This window comes from Heptranchias perlo, chromosome 22, assembly GCF_035084215.1.
Source record: "Heptranchias perlo isolate sHepPer1 chromosome 22, sHepPer1.hap1, whole genome shotgun sequence".
NCBI lineage: Eukaryota > Metazoa > Chordata > Chondrichthyes > Hexanchiformes > Hexanchidae > Heptranchias > Heptranchias perlo.
Genome location: NC_090346.1, coordinates 47,400,533 through 47,415,390, shown reverse-complemented (window position 1 = coordinate 47,415,390; position 14,858 = coordinate 47,400,533). Strand labels below are relative to the sequence as shown.

Genomic DNA, 14,858 nt, shown 5'->3' with positions numbered 1-14,858 from the left:
AGGTTCGGTAACCAGAGGACACAGATTTAAGGCAATTGGCAAAAGAACCAGAGGCAAGGCGAGGAATTTTTTTTTTATGCAACGAGTTGTTATGATCTGGAATGCGCTGCCTGAAAGGGTGGTGGAAGCAGAGTCAGTAATAACATTCAAAAGGGAATTGGGATGTATTCCTGAAGGGGAAAAGTTTGTAGGTCCATGGGGAAACAGCAAGGGGAATAGGACTAATTGGATAGCTCTTTCAAAGAGCCAGCACAGGCGCAATGGGCCGAATGGCCTCCTTCTGTGCTGTCTCATTATAAGACTCTAGGTCCTACAAGTCTGTGGCAAAGCAAATTATTGGCTGAGCCACATGGCTGCCTTTGTCTGCTAGTTTTATTGAATATGACCATTGCACAATGGCTTGCTTCTTATTTATACCGCAGTTACGTTCCACAGAGAAATTGCAAAAGTAAAAACAGATAATAAGTCATACCACAGACAAGTCCTTGGCCTACATCTAAAAATCACATCGCAGACTCCCACAGTGACTCAGGAGATGTGTGGGTGGTGCTGAGCAGAAATTTCCCAGCTTCAATCACTGATTCATGTCGAATTAGCTGAAATTTTCCTTCATAGAGCAATGGGGATCCTACAATTCAGATCCCCAGGCCGAGGAGAAGAAAATCAACCAAAGTTGTTTTTTTCCTGATCACTATCCTGTGACCCATGCTGGAAAGTTCACATATGTGGGCAGGATCAGGCAGTACTGAGAGGCACAAAATCTAGGCCGACACTTCAGTGCAGTACTGAGGGAGTGCTGCACTGTCAGGGGTGCCGTCTTTTGGATGAGATGTTAAACCGAGGCCCCGTCTGCCCTCTCAGGTGGACGTCAAAGATCCCATGACACTATTTTGAAGAAGAGCAGAGGAGTTCTCCCCCGCTGTCCTGGCCAATATTTATCCCTCACCCAACATCACTAGAACAGATTAACTATTCATTTATCTCATTGTTGTTAGTGAGACCTTGCTGTGCGCAAATTGGTTGCTATGTTTCCCTTCACTATAACAGTGACTTCATTTCAAAAGTGTTTTATTGGCCGTGAAGCGCTTTTGGACATCCTGAGGTTGTGAAAGGCGCTGTATAAATGCAAGTTCTTTCTTCTTTTACGATTAGTACAGAATCTGGGAAATTCTTGCCTTAATACCCGGTGAATTAGAATGTAGACCTCCAGAATTAGAATTTAGAAACATTTGACCTTTCCAGTCATGGAAATGGGCTTTGAGGACCTGTCGTGCTCCATGTCCCTGAAGTCAAGATACACAGGTTGCTGATCCGAACCCCAATGGCAATGACAGACAACTCTGGGCCCAGCTATAGTCTCACACATGTTGGATGTCTTTTCCCTTTCACATTTAGCTGCTGGATTCAGACAGCACAAACCTATCGGGGGGGGTGTTCCACCTCCATGAAGATTGTTAATACAGGCAGTGGCTCCGTGGTGTAAAGGCCGTTAAACTTAGCGGAGTGAATCATTCCTCGTCTCACCACTTACCCAGTCAAGCATTTCTTGCTCAGTAGCTGTTACCAATCTGATTGGCCATCTCTGCTTCGTCCTCTCGGGAGTGTAAATAGCAAAGGAGTGTTTCGTTTCGTTAGCAATCGGAACCAAAATTGTAACTTCATTTAGGAATATGTGAAGGTACTGTAACATTTTAAAGGAACAAAAGTCAGCCAACTTTAAAAGGATATTATTGAAACATTAGCAAACACATCTGCGGTAAAAGGCCCACTGTAAAAAATAAGAGAGTGATTACTGCAGAGAAAACAGCTGTGTTCATAAAAGGAGATGCTTTTTTTACATTTATATCTACATTTAATGTACTCTCATTCCTCAAGAACAACTGTTTATTAAAAATAATTTAGGGCTCAATATGGAGTTGAGTCTTTCGTTCATCAGCCTGTATCTGGGCTAAGTTGGTGCAATAAATAATGAGCTGGCTATTCACACCTTCATTACTGTGTGTTGCACACTGCTGGGAGAACGGGGGTGGGGGGGGCTTTAGTCACCCTACCTTTCTGCCTTGTGGGAATGTGCCTAGACTGTACCCGAACCACCTCCTCTTTAAAGGCCGCCCACTGTTTGATTACAGTTTTGCCTGCCAATCTTTGATTCCAATTTACCCGGGCCAGATCTGTTCTCATCCCATTGAAATTGGCCCTCCTCCAATTGAGTATTTTTACTTTAGAGCGGTCTGTGTCCTTTTCCATAGCTATTCTAAACCTTATGATACTATGATCGCGGCTCCCTAAATGCTTCCCCACTGACACTTGCTCCACTTGGCTCGCCTTGTTCCCTAGAACCAAGTCCAGCAATGCTTGTTGGGCTGGAAACGTACTGGTTAAGAAAGTTATCCTGGACACATTTCAAAAATTCCTCCCCCTCTTTGCCCCTTATTATTATTGTTATCCCTGTCTATATTAGGATAGTTGAAGTCCCTAGACAGTGGGCCACACAGGAGAGCGAGAGGGCCCTAATTTAATTGTTTTGTAACTTTTCTTGAGGGTTAAACAAATTCTTCTCTGCTCAGAGTCTCCCAGGCCACCTGAGGACCAGCTCCCCGATCCATGCTGCGCTGAGCCAGGTGATACGAGATATACACGTGTGGTTTCACCAGACAACTCGTGCCCATTTCTACCAGTCTGATGGCTGGGACTCTGTTTCTTGTGTTGGGGGGCAGGGAGAATCGAACCTGCACTCCCCTCACCACATTATGTAATTTTACTTGCCACATAGGAACAGGTAGAGGCCATTCAGCCCCTTGAGTCTGTTCCACCATTAAATTAGATCATGGCCTATCTGTATCTCAACTCTATTTACTCGCCTTGGTTCCATAACCCTTAATCCCCTTACCTAACAAAAATCTATCAATCTCATTTTTGAAACTTTCAATTGACCCCCAGCCTCAACAGCTTTTTGGGGGAAGAGAGTTCCAGATTCCCACTCCCCTTTGTGTGAAGAAGTGCTTCCTGACATCACCCCTGAACGACCTAGCTCTAACTTTAAGGTTTTTGATGTCTTTGATGGTAGAATCAGATGACCTCTTTCAAGATAGAAACACCTTATAGAACAAAAAATAGCAAAACAGATCTGCAGAAATGTTATTCACAGCACAGCACGATTCCAAGCTGGATTCTGCTCTTCTGTGCTGCCTTATACACACGTCAGTAACCACGAGAAACAACGTCCAAGATTGAGATCGTTTTCCTAACACCGATTATTTGCTGGTGGTCACGGATTAGAGGAGGGTGCTGGCAGCTCGGTTCCTGTGCTGCTCTCACTGCATCACCGACAACAAGGAATCACTTTACAAACTGCATCCTGTAAGCTATCTACAGGATTCCAGCTCTGGATTTTGCTTCCTCAATGTCCGTTCCACCCCCCCATCATGTTTTTACTTACTTCCCTTGTTTCTGGTCTCCGCCATACCCTGTACCATCACTCTCCGAGCAAAGTGACCAGCAAGAAACCTGCAGTCAATTTTATTTCCGTCAGACTGCGGGCAAGTTTACGAATAATCGTCAGAGGGGTGTTTCTATCTCCTCGCTGTGAAAAGGTCTTCGACCTGACACGTTAACTCCGTTTCTTGCTCCACACATGCTGCCCGACCTGCTGAGTGTTTTCCAGCATCTTCTGTTTTTATTATCTGTCCACCTCTTGTTCCCTTTCCCAGTTTGTTTGCTCACTCTTCCCTATATCTCTGTCTACTTGCGAACTCTGCCTGAATATCCCCCAGTCGCCAGGTGAGGTGGGGGGGGGGGGGGTTAAAGAGTTACGTCATACTTAGTCAAGCTCCTTTGGGAAAGCAACAAAGTGCAGTTAAGGAGAAAAAAACACAGCCACAGGAGCGAGGAGGCCAAATACAGACAATTACAACTTGGGCACTTTCCCAAAACTTCTTATTTACCTACACAGCACAGATGCAGTTTCTATAAGTAGACATGCATCTCCTAAGAATCAAAACTGCTCTCTCCTATATGTTGATGTGAACAGGATTGTGTGTCACTGGACTAACCATTATCCTTTTACCAAGATGTGATATACAAGAAACCTATATGGCTTGCCCACCAAGTTCTCTGGTCCATTTCAATAATCGGAAAATACCACAAACCCAAATCATAGTGTTCAGGCTAACACTAATAATCAAGTTTATTTACATGAATAATTACACAGAAGCACTACAGTACTTGACTTACACAATACTTAAACTGTTCCAAAAATAGAGTCCAAAATCCTAGCAATTTGTTCCAATTTTTAAGTTAAAACAATTTATTTGGAAGGCGTTTTAAACTGCTAGGTACTTTCCAAGTTCTAAGCAGGGGCTACCCATGGCATGCTCTGATTGGCATGTGTCGGGGATCTTTTCACAGAAACCCAGTGATATGTTACACGGCAAAGGCTTTCCACAAAACTCCTTTCGCTGCCTCAGGCAGAAACCAAGAAACTAAAAGATACTGAGAAATCCCACTGTACTTACACAATTCTTTTAGGGCCTCTAAAAGGTAGATTCTCATTTGAAGATTAAAGATGTTAGGGAATAGAAATGAGCAGATTGGCACATATCGCACGGACCTGACACCTGGTCCAGAGCCTAAATAATACGTACTGGAACTTTGGCTAGCATGAAACTTTCTTGAAGGTTTCAGCAATCACAAGATAACAAACTGTGTCTTCTCCAACAATTACAGATTTGCACACATTAGCATTTCAAGGTGGTAGTTTATGAAGTAAGTAACTTGTGACATCATAGAGGGTAACTAGCTAAACTAGATGATCCACCCCTGCCCCTCACTGGAGAAGTGGATGCCTCCAGACAGCTTAGTACATTGTTTACTCCAAACAACAAGGCAAAGGATCTTTTCTAAAAAGGGCCACGTCTGCTGACCACAATCTTTCGCCTAGTGAGGAACTAACTGCAGGGGGCCCCACGCACATGCACCATCGGACGGCCCGAAAACCGGGAGTTAGGACCCAGTGTCAGTATTCACTTCGGAGAGCTATGTGAAGCCAATCTTTACCTTACATAGTCTGACTTTACAAGTCACAGCAACAGCAAAAAAATACCGATTTTTTTTTTACTATTTGAGGCATCATGCAGCTCTGCCTCAAATGCATTCTGCAAAAACAGAACTTGTGGTTTGAAGCTGGACTTCGAGTGAAATCTCCTTCGATATAAGGATGTGGAATTGAGAAGTAGCTTCACCAGTGAGACTAAACAGTGTAACTCACAAGCAACAAAATGATGAATGCTATGGTTTTGCTTATGACATGGATATTTCACTGCTGATCAAAATAGATTTATCCCATTTTAAAATCAAATCTTTACACATATTGATGTCTCTATGTCATCAGAAAGGCAGATATAAAATAAACATTTCCATATTTCTCAGACCACGTGTAGCTAGCTCCCTACTTTCAATCACAGTGCAAATGTGACGCTCCTGAATTCTAAGTCTTGACTTTTAACAATTTTTAAAACATAATTCTATCTGCAACAGAAGTAGATTTCAAATTTGGGTCAAAACTAAAATTAATAGCTTTTGAAAGTTTTTTTTTTATGTTCTAAAAGAAATGTATTTATAACAAGGATGATTCATGCAGACAAAAAAAAAATCTTCAAATTGATAAAAACCAAACATTCACCAGAAATAAAAACTGCCACAGCACAAATAATTCAAATAAGTGATTGTTATTAACCTTAATCGTTTAAGGCATTTTAGCTTATTTAAATACAACAATTAAAACTGTTCTCCTAATATCTTTAGCTCCGCTCCACAATATTGAGCTATGTAGTAGGATGTATGAAATTGTCCTGAAGCAGCCAGGTACATTTATCGAGCAACAGCCTAGTCTACACCTACTGTGGCTACACAGCTCTGTTTCCCAGTCTGAAGTTTACAGTGCGGGAGAAGAGATTGTAAAGGCAGAACTCACCTTCTTCTCATCGTTGAAAGTGTAGTAAATGAAAAAGATGCCATCCCGCTTCCCGTCGTTCCCTGTAAACTGTTCCAGTGCGACCTTGACGTCTATCCATTTATGTGGCTTCCCATCTCTCCACCACTGCATCGTTCCCTTCTTTATCCACACAGACTAGGTGCAACAGAGTGGGCGGGGAGGAGAAGAGAACAGTTATCAACGACCGGAAAGCACGTTTATCCATCCATAAAATAGGCAACATTCCCATTTTCCAAAAATAAGGAACCCAGCTCACAAGGAGGGAAAGTCACCTGTGAATCGGATTGGAATATTCAGCTCCTCAGGTGACGGTGATTACACCATAACAAGAATCTCATCTCTACTACAAGAATAAACTTAAGGTGCCATCCCCTGGTGAAATGTCTTTTGTACTTCCCACAATAAGTTGTATAACTTCGTTATCTAGCAACATAGGAACAGGAGGAGGTCATTACAGCCCCTTGAGCCTGTTCCGCCGTTCAATTAGATCATGGCTGATCTGTATCTTAACTCCATCTGGCTGCCTTGGTTCTGTAACCTTTAATAATCTTGCCTAACCCAAATCTATCAATCTCAGTTTTTAATTTTTCAATTGACCCCCAGCCTCAACAGCTTTTTGGGGGACAGAGTTCCAGATTCCCACTCCCCTTTGTGTGAAGAAGTGCTTCCTGACATCACCCCTGAACGGCCGAGCTCTAATGTTAAGGTTATGCCCCCTTGTTCTGGACTCCCCCCCACCAGAGGAAATAGTTTCTCTCTATCTACCCTATCAAATCCTTTAATCATCTTAAACACCTCAATTAAATCACCCTTTAATCTTCTAAACTCGAGGGAATTCTTGCCTAGTCTGTGCAACCTGTCCTTGTAATTTAACCCTTTTAGCCCCGGTATCATTCAGGTGAATCTGCACTGCACCCACTCCAAGGCCAATATATCCTTCCTGAGGGACGGTGCCCAGAACTGAACACAGTACTCTAAATGGGGTCTAATGTGCTGGTAAAACTATTGTGTCTGAATGTCAAAATTAGAAAGTTATGAAGCCTCAGTTGATTCTTGACGTTTGGTGCCTGAACAAAAGAAAACCCTACACTTCCATTAAAACAGGCAACATTCCCACCATGTTCCAAAATAAGGTACCCAGCTCACAAGGAGGGAAAGTCACCTGTGAATCGGATTGGAATATTCAGCTCCTCAGGTGTGATTACACCATAACAAGAATCTCATCTCTACTATAAGAATAAACTTAAGGTGCCATCCCCTGGTGAAATGACTTTTGTAAACTAAACAAAGAATGAAAGCATTAATCGGAGAGAAATGCCATGACGGAATAACAACAACAACTTACATTTATTTGGCGCCTTTAATATAATAAAACGTCCCGAGGCGCTTCACAGGAGCGTAAGTCAGAGAAAAACTGACACTGAGCCACGTAAGGAGATATTAGGACAGGTGACCAAAAGCTTAGTCGAAGAAGTAGGTTTTAAGGAGGGTCTTAAAAGGAGGAGAGAGAGGTGGAGAGGTTTAGGGAGGGAATTCAATAATGTAAACGTTGAAGATTTTAAAACCAGCTTACCTGCTCCACAGCCTGCTCATAATGTTTAAAATCCTCCAGCTCCCGTTTGGTCCGCTCAGTTAACTGATGAACTATCTGTTTCCGCCAAACCGTCTGCTCGGCACAGCTAATGGGCATCGAGAGCGATTGTATAGAGAACGGCTGACCTGTAAAATCATGGAACCATAAAATATAATCAACCATACCCTTTTTTTGCAGTTTTTTTTATATTAAGAGTCAAAAGATTATTGTTATCTAAACCTGATTATAGATGATAAAAGAAACCTGTTCAAAGACGGCAGGATTGTGAAATGTAATCCCAGCGCTAAAGTAGAAACTGAGAATGTTTTTCTATATGTTCGTAAAATGCCAGGCCAGTAATTAAAGCTATGTTTCTGAGCCTCAAGGTTTCATTATGTGGGACAGATATTTTTGCCAGGCATTTCGGATGAAAATGGCAGCGGGGGGGCGGGGAGGGGCGGTCATTTGAAGTGCGGCTGGAAAATCAGAAGATCAATACAGATAAAAAAAGCTTTCAGCCCATTTTAACTCATCCATTCCAAAAGACTACAATCCTTGCTCCCCCCCCCCCTCCAATCTGGGTATCTAATTGTTTCTTAAATGATTCCAGAGATTTTGCCTCCATTACTCTACATTCCTTTACAAAAATCCTAAATTTGCCTTCCATTAGTTTCAATCTGTGTCCCCTTTATCATACTCTCAGCTTAGTATGAAGCCAGTTTTCAGAATGTTGGTGGACCAGGAGCCAATGTAGGTCAGCAAGCGCAGGGGTGATGGGTGAGTGGGCCTCGGTGCGAGTTAGGACACGGGCAGCAGAGTTTTGGATGAGCTCAAGTTTATGGAGGGTGGAAGAAGGGCGGTTGGCCAGGAGAGCATTGGAATAGTCGAGTCTGGAGGCAACAAAAGCGTGGATGAGGGTTTCAGCAGAAGATAAGCTGAGGCAGGGACAGAGACCCACTACATTCAATGAATAAAACAGGCTCAGGATTGCTGTGGCATTTGGGGGAGATGCAATTAAGATTGGTGGTGCATTATCTGCATTATCACTGTTATTACTGGTTACATGCTTTCAGGAGCAGTACTATCAACTGAAGGCGACATACAGAAACTGCATAAAAAGGGACTGATTACCTGACTGGACAGTGAACCAGTTCAACTGGGTGTGAGCTTCTACATCACAACTACCTCCACTGAGCCAGGCCCAGAGTGGGCGCTCATCAGACACGTAATGCTCTTCAATTCCAAAAGGATAGGCTCCTACAGAAGAAACACTGGACGTTTCAGCCAAGTCTGAGGTTATTGCGCTTGAATCCGAGCGAGCGGTGTCTGATTCTGCACCATCCTGCAGAGAATGCCCTCCGTCTGTCAAATTCTGAGGTCGGGCAACGGGTGGTTCAGAAGCAGGCGGTGTCCATGTTTTTGAAGATTCTTCGATTAAAGGGATGGTCTCAAATACACTTGGAGTGGCGTCACATTTTTCCTCGGTGGCAGGACTGGAATCAGCAACATCTCCATCTGCAATGGCGTGAAGGCAACTCGCATTCTCACCACTTATTTCAAGAACACTTTCAGTTTTCTTTGTTAGTTTTTCCATTTCAGAGGAAAAATCGACATCGCTGCCAATGGAAGCTTGGGATGGCAACCTAACTTCATCGCCAAAGAAACACCCGGCACTAAAATAAAACCAAAAGGGGAAAACAAAAGTTAAAAGCACCGTGACATATATCATCCAGGATCAAAAAATACTCAATGAATGTGCAAAAGAGGTTTCACTTCAGGAACGTGCAGACTCAATTTAAACATCATTGTGAGAAGCAGACAAATTTATTTCCTTTTTTTAAAAAATAAACATAGCTGGATTTAAAATGGAGACTGTCAGCGAGTTAGAAAATGGCAGACTCTCACACTGCAGGGAATCAAATAGCTGATAAAAAATAATTCCTTTTGATTTCTTTGATGGCTGGAAGATAGGTCTGCCGGTGATGTGTACAGCTCGACGGACAGTAAGGTGGCTGCATATAGTGACACCATTATTCCCGGCCAGAATGGAAATGATTGGGTGATTCCTCCGTCAATCACGCCTGGAGGCCCCACTGCTGTAAGTGACTGGGTTTGACTTTACGCACATAATTTGTATTATGCAACTACTCTTCGCTCACTGCATTTTGCTGGAGAAATAATCCTGCTTTTAATCGGGAGAAGTTGCTGCAGTTTCGGTCATGAGTTCTGTTTGCTGCAGTTCGTAAAGACTCTTTATAAATAGACTCTGTAAATATACTTTGTTTGCTGTAAAATAGACTGTTTGCTGTGAATCCTGCCGCAAGTCCTGCCCCGCCTCCAACTCATCGGCTGACACAGTGGTGTCGATAGAAACTCCACTGTAACATAGACAACTATATAGTCTATGAATATGAATCCGGGCCATTAGGAAAATCCATTTTAATTATGGAAACCTTGTCTAGGTAGAAAATCTCCGAAAGCTTGTGAATTTAAAATAAAATTGCTGGACTATAACTTGGTGTTGTAAAATTGTTTACAATTGTCAACCCCAGTCCATCACCGGCATCTCCACATCATAGGTAGAAATATGTAGATTCGCTGCGATTTCCATCTATTAACATCTCAGCTTACAGGTGTAAAGAATGTTGACATTTCACTTTACTTCAAATGCGGTGGGTGTACATGAAAGAAGCCCCTTGGGATAAAGCTGCATAACATCAATGGTTCTTTACTAATTGCGAGTGTTCCAGTATGAGGCTATTCCCTATGCCCCGTGTGCCAGATGTAGGCTAATTGTTTGTGGTCACTGGGTGTGAGTGTCACTCTATGTGTTTTTGCAAGGTAACACTTACTGGAGAATACGTGTGCTGCCCACCCAGTTCTCTGACTAAGTAATGTTAGCCTGTACATACTGATCGTGTGATGTGTTATTTTCTGCCTTCAGAAGTAGAGAAGAGCTTGGTATCCCACATATTCCCCCAATAAGTTTTATCGAAGTGTTTCAGCAGACAGCGGTTTCTCAAGTATACTGCAGAGGTTAGTTAAAAGTAGCCCATGACATTCCACCTTCTGGGCACCAGGGATTAATGTGCATAAAGAACAGATTGCTGCAAAGTGTTTATTGGCCTGTTTTCTCCAGAGGTACAGCTGAACATTGTTACAGCATGTGACCAGTGCTAGACGATGAATAAACCAGAGGATTCACACCAATGTACAGCTGCAGTTTGCGCCCGTTATTAACAAACCTTTCATAGGGTAGGAATAAATATAGTAGGCCCATGCCCATCGGAAGTCAAACCGTACAGATAGACAGTGGTAGACTATGGGACCCTTAACAAGTAGCGCTAATGGGTGAGGTGTCAAGGCTGATGAGGTGTTACAACTGCCCACTTGAGTTGGGTTCTCAGAATTGGGATTCTGTCTGTGTTTAAGATGATTAAAAGGAGTTGATAGGGTAGATAGAGAGAAACTATTTCCTCTGGTGGGAGAGTCCAGAACAAGGTGGGGGGCATAACCACAAAATGAGCGCTAGGCCATTCAGGGGTGATGCCAGGAAGCACTTCTTCACTCAAAGGGGAGTGGAAATCTGGAACCCTCTCTCCCCCCCCCCCCCAGAAGGCTGTTGAGGCTGGGGGTCAATTGAGATCCCCCATGAGATTGATTGATTTTTGTTAGGCAAGGGTATCAAGGCAGGTAGATGAAGCTAAGGTACAGATCAGCCATGAACTAACTGAATGGCGGAACAGGCTCGAGGGGCTGAGTGGCCTATTCCTGTTCCTATGTTCCTTCCTATATGTTATGATCGTTTTCTTTGCAACATTTAGATGGCAATTGTAAAGTACAAAGCTCGCACATTCTGCAAATGTTTTTTTTTGCTGGGTTACTGTACCTTACAATACTGGTAGCACTGCCTGCATGAGAAGCCTGGTCATGCTCTCTGTTAACTACTATTACTTTCCAGGCCTTTCCACTGTATTCAGTAGGTGTCACACCTTGACGAAAATAGATAGTGCGATCTTCATAGCCAATTCCCCACACCTTGGGTTAGAATGGGAAAGAAATTGGATGTAAATAGCTCACAACTCAGTTTGTTGTCAAATTTAATTTTGATCCAATCTGCAACTCAAAGCAGTTGGGAATGGTATCATACTGACAGGTGAAATTAGTTAATACAATTACAACCTTGAGCACCACCCACAACAATCCTCGTAGCAAAAGCAGTTGATCAAGGATGTTTTGAAGATAATTTTTAAAGGATTTAGGAATAAAATAGACAAGTAAATGAAAAGGGGAAGATTAAAACTAAAAAAAATTACATTATTAAAATGCATTTGCTTTTCTGAAATAGCACAGCTGTGCCAGTTTTGTCCTTTGGTTGTGTGTCATTTTACAGTCGTACTAAACATACGACAGAGTGGGCTGTTAGTAATCATGCTGGCATGGCTCAATAACATTAATTTATACTGTCATTAGGAGCCACAGTGGCTTCAATGAGACAATCTATGGAACAAATAATTTCCAAATAATCTCAAGTTTATTCATTGGTTTTATCGAGACCAACATTCACCTGGCCTTAAAACCAGAGCACTGTCAAAAAAAGGAGATACAGCATTGTTCCTACCTGATCATTTAATCCCACATTCACCATCACCATCTCTACATTCATACAAATCCAACCTGTTCCAACAGAGTTCTCGGAACAGACACCTCTTCGAAACCAAACCTGCCAACAGAGAAAACACATCTCGCAAAGTTTCATATACATTGCCAAGGTGTTCAAAACAATGAGGGGTTTTGATAGAGTAAATAAGGAGAAACTGTTTCCACGAGCAAGAGGGTTGGTAGCCAGAGGATACAGATTTGAGGTAATTTACAAAAGAACCAGAGGGGAGATGAGGGGAAATTTATTTATGCAGCGAGTTGTTATGATCAGGAATGCTCTGCCTGAAAGGGCGGTGGAAGCAAATTCAATCATAACTTTCAAAAGGGAATTGGATAAATACTTGAAAGGGAGAAAATCGCAGAGCTATGGGGAAAGAGCAGGGGAGTGGGACTAATTGAATAGCTCTTTCAAAGAGCCGGCACAGGCACGATGGGCTGAATGGCCTCCTTCTGTGCTGTAAGACTCAATGATTGTCATTTCTCAGTGATACAGAGCAATAGTTCTTATAAGAAATTGTTTCTCTATCCTTTGTAATTTTCAAATCTGTGTAATTAAAAGTTTTGTGTCTGTACGTCAGTAATATTATACATCTATAATGCTGTAAACCTGATTGGTCCATGCTGATCAAATGACATCCCTGACCAATCAGGTCCCAGCCTGTTTCGGTCGCAAGCCCAATTTCTAACACATAGAGAGAAAGACAAACGTCCCAGCGTGCTTCACAGGAGCGATTATCAGACAAAATCGGACACCGAGCCACATCAGGAGATATTAGGACAGGTGACCAAAAGCTTGGTCAAAGAGGTAGGTTTTAAGGAGCGTCTTAAAGGAGGAGAGAGAGGCAGAGAGGTTTTAGGGAGGGAATTCCAGAGCTTAGGGCCGAGGCAGCTGAAGGCACGACCGCCAATGGTGAAGCGATGGAAATTGGGGATGCACAAGAGGCCAGAATTGGAGGAGCGCAGAGATCTCGGAGGGTTGTAGGGCTGGAGGAGGTTTCAGAGTTAGGGAGGGGTGAGGCCATGGAGGGATTTGAAAACAAGGATGAGAATTTTAAATTGAAGGTGTTGCCAGACCGGGAGCCAATGTAGGTCAGCAAGAGTGATGGGTGAACGGGACTTGGTGCGAGTTAGAATACGGGCATAACAATAACATTAAATGAAATGGGATAGACTTTGGAACAAAGTAGAAACATACGTACTGCCTGAGAGCATGGCTGAAATCCCACGTTAGTGGGACTAAACTAGGAGTAGAAACTTTGATATATCAAAGTCTGACTATATCAAAGCCATTCATGGACCCCCATGGTCTCTGATATCTAAAGACTGCAGTGGATGATAGGAGATACACTATAAAGTAGAACCATTTATTAGTCTTTTAATAATTTATTGAAAACACATTTTGTTCAACATGAACTCTGAATTTATTATGAGACACAGAAGTTTGGTTCAAGAGCAATGGGAAACTGATGAACAACCAAGGCTGTAAACAGAGAAGAGAGATTCCAAGAGATACTTGAGAGACAGTCAAGCAGGATTCCAACATGGATTCAAAACCAAACAGAGTCAAAGGTAATCAGAAAGGGGACATCCGAAAAATTGATTTTAGAGTGGGCAACATGGAAATAGAACAAGTGGATAAAACTATTTACTTGGATTACATCAGATGGCCAAAGCAAAAAAGAAGTTACGCAAAGGATTGCAATTTCAAAAGAGGCATTTAGCAACCTGACTGAATTGCCACACAGTCACAACATCAAGTTGGTGAGGAGAAGTCGAATGCTTAAATGTTATGTACAGTGAACACTGTACTTTAAGGGGAGACGACAATCCGGGGCGTTTCAGTTATGGTACTACCCCAATATATGTTGAAGACGGGACAAGAAGTACGACTAAATGAGAGGGTCCTGGAACTAGCATAGAACAGAGAGGCTGATATGGAGAGAAAAATGAAATGAAATGAGAAAAATACTGCAGGCGCATTATTCCAGAGGCGCAAGGAAAAGTTATTGGGGATTGTTACTTTCTGGAAAAGCTGATGATAACAGAGCAAGAGGAAAGCAAAGAGGAAGGTGGTTAAATAATGTGATGGAATCAGCAGGTACAATATCTGGGGCAGAGACCAGAAAGTCTGGAGTTTACTTTTTACCAGTCTCCACAGCAGAGAAGACACACGGAGAGAGAACAAACATGAACTAAGTGTTTGAAGCAAATCCATAGTGGAAGACTGTTCTTTCACTACTTATTTTAAGGTGTCAGCCGTGGGTCAGTGGTAGCACTCTTGCGTCTGAGTCAGAAGGTTGGGCACAAAATCTAGGCTGACACTACAGTACCAGTACTTAGGGAGTGCTGCACTGTCAGAAGTGCCAACTTTCGGATGAGGCTTTAAACCGAGGCCTTGTCGGCCCTCTCAGGTGGACGTGAAATATCCCACGGCCACTATTTTGAAGAAGAACAGGGGAATTCTCCCCAGTGTCCTGGCCAATATTAATCCCTCAACCAACATCACTAAAACAGATTATCTCGTCATTTATCTTATTGCTGTTTGTGGGACCTTGCTGTGCGCAAATTGGCTGCCACGTTTCCTACATTGCTGGCCTCGCCAACGACGCCCACATCCCATGAACGAATAAT

The 14,858-nt window shown here is 42.7% G+C and overlaps 1 protein-coding gene across 1 annotated transcript in view; it reads right to left on the bottom strand.

Moving 5' to 3' along the window:
• Positions 1-14,858, bottom strand: part of tecpr1a (tectonin beta-propeller repeat containing 1a) — a 65,639-nt gene that overhangs the window by 36,947 nt on the left and 13,834 nt on the right. Inside the window, exons 8-13 of the mRNA XM_068003492.1 lie at positions 12,187-12,288; positions 11,455-11,603; positions 8,697-9,238; positions 7,566-7,711; positions 5,972-6,127; positions 1,532-1,681 (exon numbers count right to left, since the gene is read on the bottom strand). Of these exons, the coding sequence (XP_067859593.1) occupies positions 1,532-1,681; positions 5,972-6,127; positions 7,566-7,711; positions 8,697-9,238; positions 11,455-11,603; positions 12,187-12,288 (1,245 nt within the window). The remainder of the gene's footprint in view (positions 1-1,531; positions 1,682-5,971; positions 6,128-7,565; positions 7,712-8,696; positions 9,239-11,454; positions 11,604-12,186; positions 12,289-14,858) is intronic.